We start from the raw sequence: 8,058 nt of genomic DNA on the forward strand, positions 1-8,058 counted from the left end.
TTTTAGATCCGGTTCAGTTTGAGATAGTTTTCTCGGTGGGATTATTAAACTCAAGTCCTTGATTTTAATACGGTGATAAGCGCATACCCACGGTTATTTATTAGACTACCCTAATGAACCACTCACTAAATTTTTTTATATATAAATTTATAAAATCTTTAAGATGGATAAGAAATGTGACAGTGAAAATAGTTAACTAATTTAAAACCCTAATCTTTTATAATATATATTTATATTTATAATATAAATAAATATCGGGTACGTTCATTTATTAATAGCATCCAGCATTGTCCTGTTGCATATTCTTCTTTGGACTTTAGAATTCAACCTTTTAAAGTTCGGCGTTATAACTTTTCCTTCATTTTGAGTTCTACATTGGTGGCATTCGCAATATTAGTCAGAAATAATATTAAATAAAAAATATATAACGTGACAAAGTGTCGACTAATATTAAAAAGTTAAGAGAAAAGAGGTAATATTGTAATAATCACATTTTCAAGATTTGATTTTTATGTTACTTTTATTTTTCGAAAGAAAAAGACAAATTCCAATGGATGAAAACAAACCACTATCTATCTAACTTTCAAATCTGAAGACAAATTTAATTCTAATTCCTAAATCCTAACTAAAGCTTCAAATTTACAACTGGCGATGTGTGTGTACTAATTTTGGCCAGTTGCCCCCATGGTCAACAATCTTGCTTCAAACGATCAAATCTCCTCTCTATTTCTATTTAATAAAATAAATATTATTAGCAATGGTCCCCAAAAAAAAAAAAAAAATAATAAAGCCAAAATGTCTGCCCAAAGAATTTCAACTATTTACACCTGCCCCACTTTAACATTTCTTTTTGCAGATTCGCACCCTAAAACCCAAATCCGCTGCTGTGGGTCGGGCGACGAATACGGAACGGGTCCAGCCCGTTGGAGAAGCTCGGAGTGAACGGACTCGGGGTTCCGGCGAAAAACCCGGAATTGTCCAACATGCGTTGAGTTCGGATCCCGCTCTCTACTTCGTCTTCAACGAAACCATTCCCCATTTGAGGCAAGGGAGGGGCGTACATGTCATTTCCTCCATTCGTGACAATGTTTGCGTTCATATGGGTCGGAGCAATTTGCTGGGCTGGAGCGATTTCGGCAAACGAGCTGAGCCCAGCTAAAGTGGCCCAATCAAAGTTCCCGGAGCCCAATTGCTGCAGATTCAGCTTCTGATCTTCCTGAGGGAAATTCCTCGTGGGATTCATGCTTGGCACAGGCAAGAAACGGTCATCAATGGCCGGCAAGGACTCCAAAACGTCATCGTACTGAGATGAACAGGAGGAAGAAGAACCGTGACTGTACTCCTTGCTCTGAACTCCAGAAATGGCGGGTTTCTGCCCACCTGAAGAATTCTTTTTGTAAATCCGGCACAGAACCCAATCATCCAGCTAAAAAAAAACACACCCATAACGAAAAACCCATCAAGCTCAAGTTAACATATCGAGCGAAAAAATAGTAAATTTTTCGAAGTGAATCTTCTTAATTACCCTAGACGTGCCACTCTTTCTTGGAGATTCAGAAAGTCTGTATTCGTGCATAATCCAATTGGTTTTTGTCCCCTTTGGTGCCTTTCCGATGTAAAAAACGAGGGCTTTTTTTATACCAACTTTTCTTCCTTCCGTCGTAATGATCTTATCAGTCCCCGTGGCTTTCCAATATCCAGATCCTGCAACTCTATTTGGTCGCGATCCATTCGGATACTTTCTGTCTCTTGGGCTGAAAAAATACCATTCTTTTTCTCCAAATATAGCTTTACCTGCACAAAATTTATATATATATATATATAAAAAAAAATCAACGTAAATTTCTAGCGATCGAAACTTGGTTCGTAAAAATCATGTATATGGTCTGAGTTACTTACTTGGTAGATCCCAAGGATCAAATTTATACAAATCGATATCACCAATGATCTGCAGAGAGAATTGATGGCCTGCAACTTTTCTGCAAAGGTACTGAACCAGAAGCTCTTCATCGGTCGGGTAGAACCGGAACCCGGGAGGCAACGTCAGCTGTGAAAGCGGGTCGGTTTCTTGCAGTCCCATGTTTTCCTAAATAATAAATAATTCAGAAGATCTGCAAAAATATTAAATAATTGTTTATCTCTCTCCTTTTTTTTCTTCGAAAAATGGAGAAATACGGAGGGTATTTATAGGCAAGGGAATAATGTAAAAAGAAAGAGATAAGTACGGTCGTCCTTTTCGGAGTGTAAAAAAGTGGGCCCCACGCATCGCCGTTTAAAAGCTGACACGTAGTAGGGTTAGCCTATCGTGTGGCCGACCTTATCCAATGGCTAAAGTGCAGGTGCATGAACATTCCAATATCAATCTACGATTGACACCAAATTAAGTTTATAAATATAATCCTGTTATTGGACTTATACACAATTTTAATTAATTTAATTTAACTTAGGATACACAATTTACAAATAAAGTTTGAATACATAAAAGTTAAATTCATTTTAATTTCTCAAATTCAAACATAACTTTTCATTTAAGTTTTTTTCAAGAGAAAAAATATTTGAACTCTCCGATCCTTAACAAAAATTTTCTCCATTCCATGGACTCATATGTTTTTTATTTAATGGACTTCGGTATAAAATATTAAAAATACAATACTGATAAATGATATTTGATCATAAATTGTTTCAAATATGATACTAATATATGATTTTTTTCGTACTCAAAGATTAATGCAAGTATTTATATTAATTACATATTTGACTGTTTTTGAATAAACGGTAAAAAAAACATTGAAAATATGTTGTTAATATATGAATGGGGTACCAATTGTTTTAGATTTGATAATAATATACGTTTATAGAGTATCTAAATATGTGTTAAAAATGTTGATTAGTTGATGTGAATAAAGTTGTTTAAATTTTGTACCCAAAATTTTATCTTTTGTTCAATTTTTAAACCAATTAATGTTTAAATATCACATATTAATATTATATTTTTCAATGTTGTGTGATAATTTCACACGTAAAAAAACATTTAGACCTAAAGTGCAAAAATATTTTTATATAAATTAGAAAGTATAAAACACAGTTTGAATTTAAATTTAGACATTTAAAACAAATTTACCCTCAAATAAAAGCACGATTATTATTGCAGTGGTTTGAATAATTGTGCAGCGACGACTGTAGCTTGTTTGCTGACCAGGCTGCTTGCCGCCATGTGCCGTAAATATTGCAGGCCCCCGTGACGTCACCCTTGTCGTCAACCTTTTACTTGAGATGATGTTTCGACATTAATCACCACATTGACTTTTCGTATTTTATAACAACAACTATATGGATCAACACGAAAATCATTAGTGCGCATAAAAATTAATTTATGTGCTCCTAAAAAATTTTGTTTTAAAAAAAACATTTAAAAAGCGTGGATAAATAATCGTAGAACACGTGTGGGGGAGGTAAAGAAACGGGTAGTTTAATGTAGAAGAAGTAACACGTGGAGTAGATGAAAGTAGAGTTAGGCGGAATATATTATATTTCTCTAGACCAATGGCCGAGGAAAAAGCAAAGCACGATTATTCGACACGTTGTCAATTTTGTATTCTAGCGACTTTTGTCTTGTTAAGGTTCTTTCACTCAACCATATCATTTGCACTAAATTTAATGGTTGATGTATGTATGTATGTACTATGTATGTATGTATGCTTTTTATTTCTGATTAAAATTTTAAAATAAATTTGATTTCGACGGATCTTGAATAGTACTACTCTGCACATGTATGTGTGAATTGATGGTGAGAATGGGGATGGAGCTAGCTTGACTTTTGTTGAGGGCTAATAAATTAATAAATAACGCGATGTTTTATAGGATTTTTATATTGCATTTAGGGCACGTGGTGGCATTACAACTCTTCAATTTATAACTAGGAATCAATTAATTAATTACATTGTTTTGGTGGGTCAAAGGAGCAACTCTTTTTCTAGTAATGTGGTTTAAGATTACAATGATTGGCTGAGATTCTGATAAGTTTGAGAGTCCTTTCTTCTTTTTCTTTTTTTTTCTTTTTTTTTTTTTCTTTTTTTATGTTTTCTTTTTTTAAGGTTTGCTTTCACGCAATTTAAACTTTTGACTCCTTGAGACCACGGAGATAGGATAAGGATATGCTTAATTAAGTTCTGTGATTTTTTAAAAAAGTTTTGTTTCTTTTGTTTATTTTATTTTAGAAACTAGATGTTTCTTAATTATTATATGTTTTTTTTGTATAAAAAAACATGAAAAATGCTAGATGTACACCTTGTAGTGTACACCTTGGTTTACACTCTTACTTAAAATTTTCTTAATTTTCCTTATTAATTGCAAAATACCCATGATAAGAAATAAATATCTAGTTGATCAAGGAAAGTTTTATAATTAATAAAGAAGGGTGTAAACCAAGGTGTACACCGAGGTGTACATCTAGCATTACTCAAAAAATATAGCTGCCAATTTGGTATAGATTACTATAATATAGACATAAGTATATATATTTTACTATATTTAAATACAAGACCGTTCGATACTGGTGATGTGTTAGTTTGTCTCATATCGATTGGGTAAATAGTTTGCGAGTTTAATATATATACAAGACGTGTTTCTTTGTGTCTAATAACACCAACATATGTGGAACAAATTAACACACACTAACAACAAAGTTGTTCTAGTGTAATTTTGGATTTGCTTAAGACACGCTCTATCTTATAAAAAATATTACAAAGTTTTACTATTCACGGTAATATTTTTATTTATATTGTATTTTTCTCTATTGCCATTGCAATTTTAAAAATTTTAGTTTTCCAAATTTAAAAGATAATGCATTATTTACTCCTTTACGAAACACAAATATCATATGTACCACAATCCGTACGTTAATATATATGTATAAGTGTGTGTGAGATATATATATATATAAAAGAACAATGTTCTTATCTTAGCCGAAAAATTATCATGATCTCAAAACTAAGAACTCGACTATATATTAACAAGATCGTTTTTTTTTTATATCTTTTGATTAATGTCATTATGTAGAAATAATTAATTATAAGCAGTTCAATTTTTCGTATCACAGTGGTATCTAATGCGAAATAGTGAACTTACTTGAATTTAGCTTGAAAGTTGTTCAGTGTTCATTAATTTTATCTCCAATATTCATCTCACGGCTCAACTCACCTTCTCTTTTTGTAATCTTATGTTTTTTTTTTTTTTCTAAATAATGAAATATAAGAAACAGACAAAGTAAACAGAATAATTATGTGGCTCGACCCGAAGCCTGTGCCAAGATAAACTCTAATATCACAAACTTATCGCCATCACACACATATATATATATATAGTTTTGATATAATGAACACTCATTATCGTACTAATATAAATATTGTTGAGGTGACCGTATGAATCGGTGTTCATATAAATAAAGGCCCACCTTGAGTATTAATCATATCAAAACTCATTACTACATATGTGTGTGTGTGTGTTCGTGCCAGCAAGTATGCATGCACCTTGTTGAATTATAAATTATCATCATTAATTTATATATATATATTATATAATATGTGGCAATAACATGATCAGAAGCACACATTTTGGATAAACTTACAAAGAGATGGAACAAAAAGGGAAGGAATTGATGTCAACTTTTGATATATTTTGGCAGAGGAACGCGAAAGCCCGAACAATGCATGCAGAACAGCCCGACCCAGAAACCAATAATAAAATGGGCGATATGCTGGGAATGTAATTAGGTGCATGTTCTGTGGTATATGGCAATGCCAAGAGGTTTCGTTAGGTTGAATAGTATCAAGTGCTTTTCCAAATATGTATCTATTAATTCAAACCTATAATTTATGTTTTGTCAAAACAAAATTCGTCTACCAAGAAACATCATATATATACACGAAGAAATGCAATAAAATAAATAAGCTGTCACCCATTATTGTGAATATTGTTCACGTTCACATACTTCTTTCTTCTTTCAGAAGGCTTATGATCATTAATACAAGCAGATTCTTGTCCAAGTCATTTTGGCACTAACCCTGTGGATCGAGTGGCCAATAGTTTATTTTTACTTTATACTACGTCAAACCTTAACGTTTTAGGAAACACTTGCCCGAAAATCCCATTAAAAATTTAGGATACCTAACAACCCCAATGTACACAAATAACAAATATTTAAAATTCGTATCACAAAAAAATAATAATAAGATTAGGGACATCGTTCTTTTCTTTTCTTTTTGTTTATGACGATGAACTCGTAATGCTTAGTAACAAAGAATAATCAAATTGAGCTCACGGATTGGCCAGTTCCTATTTGGAAGTTTATCATCCGGTACGGACGCACTTGGGTTATCAACAATAGAGAGTCTATTAATGGTAAACTAGAATATACATGAATCATTAAAAATTAATACATTAATATATAATCTCATCCAAAATACATAACATGTGCAATTTTACCATATATCATCTAAAAATACTAAAACTTTAAGTCCACGTTCTTTAAATTTAAAAAAATCAATATTAATTTAAATAATCTCATTCATGTTAATCAATCAATGTTTTTTTTAGAAAAAAACTCAGTTAAGTTAAATTTAGTCAAATATTATAATTATGAACTAAAAAAGTTGAAATAAAATAATTATTTATTATAATGATTTTAATTATTTATTAAAATAAAATAATGTTTTAAATTTATACCTACCCAAAAAATCAAATGAGCACTAACTTTCTAAATAATAACAAATTTTCAACAGTAGATTGATAAACATCAAATGAGCACTAACTTTCTAAATAATATTGTCTTAGCTTTTTGTTGGCCCTATTTAATTAACAAAAAAAATAAAGAATATGAAACCAAAAAACAAGTTGGCTCGTTTATTCATTCACGCATAGGGATGTAAATGAGCCGAACCGAGCCAAGCCGAACAGTATCAGGCTCGGGCTCGGGCTCGACTTGTTTGACAGAAATAAGGGCTCGAGCTCGGCTCGAGCTCGATCCGATCTTTTATCATAAGGCTCGGGCTCGGCTTGTTTAGTATATATAAAAGCTCGGGTTCGGCTCAAGCTCGGCTCGTTTATCATATTAAACAAGTTTGGATCGTGTTCGGCTCGTTTTCAGGCTCATTAAGCATGCTCGTTAGAAAGCTCGTTTTTAGGCTCGTCAGTGAGCTCGTTTCCGGGCTCATTAAGCAAGGCTCGTTAGCAGGCTCATTAAGGAAGCTCAGGCTCGTTAAGTGAGCTCGTTAAGCAGGCTTGTTAGCGAGATCGATTTCAGGCTCGTTTTTTGGCTCGTGAGACATATAACCTAGCTCGAGTTTGATTTTTTTTCTATTATAATTTTTCGATCAAATTGACTATAACTTGATTTATAAGCTTACCATGATCTAAATCTTCAACTTCCAACACAACACAATTCGAAAAATCTACCAATTTCATTTATCAAAGTTTTCGATCTTTATGAATTTACAACATTATTACTAACTGCTCAAGTCATGATATATTTTGAAATATCCGAATTTATTATAGATCAAATTCTAGATGTAAATTTCAACCACAATCCTTCGACTGCTTTCAATCTGTAAAAGTTCAATATGCACTATCCTATGCTATATAGTACACAATTGTTTCATCATTCCAAAACTTTCATCACATAATCAAATAATTAATAAACTCAAAATTCAAGCTTCGTTATTCTTTATATATTTCAAATAAAATCTGAAGCTCCCAACTAAAAATCCTAAACACAAGTTTCGAGTACTTACCCTTGAAAAAATCAAAACTGTCAATGCGTATTTCACAAATATATAAAACTTTATTGTGTCGCTTAATTATTATAATATTTTTTTTTAGATTTCAAAAAAATGTATATATATTTTAAAATATTTTTAAAAAACCACCACACTATTATTTTTTATAATGAGATACAAGCATTACTTGTGATACGATCTTTTCGTATATAAAATATTTTATTTAATGATATTATGTAACTTTATTAAAATGTTATGCATATTTACATATATTGAGTTAACAAGT

The 8,058-nt window shown here is 31.7% G+C and overlaps 1 protein-coding gene across 1 annotated transcript; it reads right to left on the reverse strand.

The window, feature by feature from the left end:
• Positions 1–473: 473 nt before the first annotated feature.
• Positions 474–2,152, reverse strand: LOC140862948 (NAC domain-containing protein JA2L-like). Its single transcript, XM_073265980.1, has 3 exons — positions 1,900–2,152; positions 1,526–1,794; positions 474–1,426 (listed from the first exon to the last, which is right to left on the reverse strand). The coding sequence occupies exons 1-3, from the start codon at positions 2,078–2,080 to the stop codon at positions 866–868; spliced, it is 1,011 nt and encodes a 336-aa protein (XP_073122081.1). The 5' UTR covers positions 2,081–2,152; the 3' UTR covers positions 474–865.
• Between the last annotated feature and the right edge of the window lie 5,906 nt (positions 2,153–8,058).

Source organism: Henckelia pumila, chromosome 4 (genome assembly GCF_033568475.1).
Source record: "Henckelia pumila isolate YLH828 chromosome 4, ASM3356847v2, whole genome shotgun sequence".
Taxonomy (NCBI): domain Eukaryota; kingdom Viridiplantae; phylum Streptophyta; class Magnoliopsida; order Lamiales; family Gesneriaceae; genus Henckelia; species Henckelia pumila.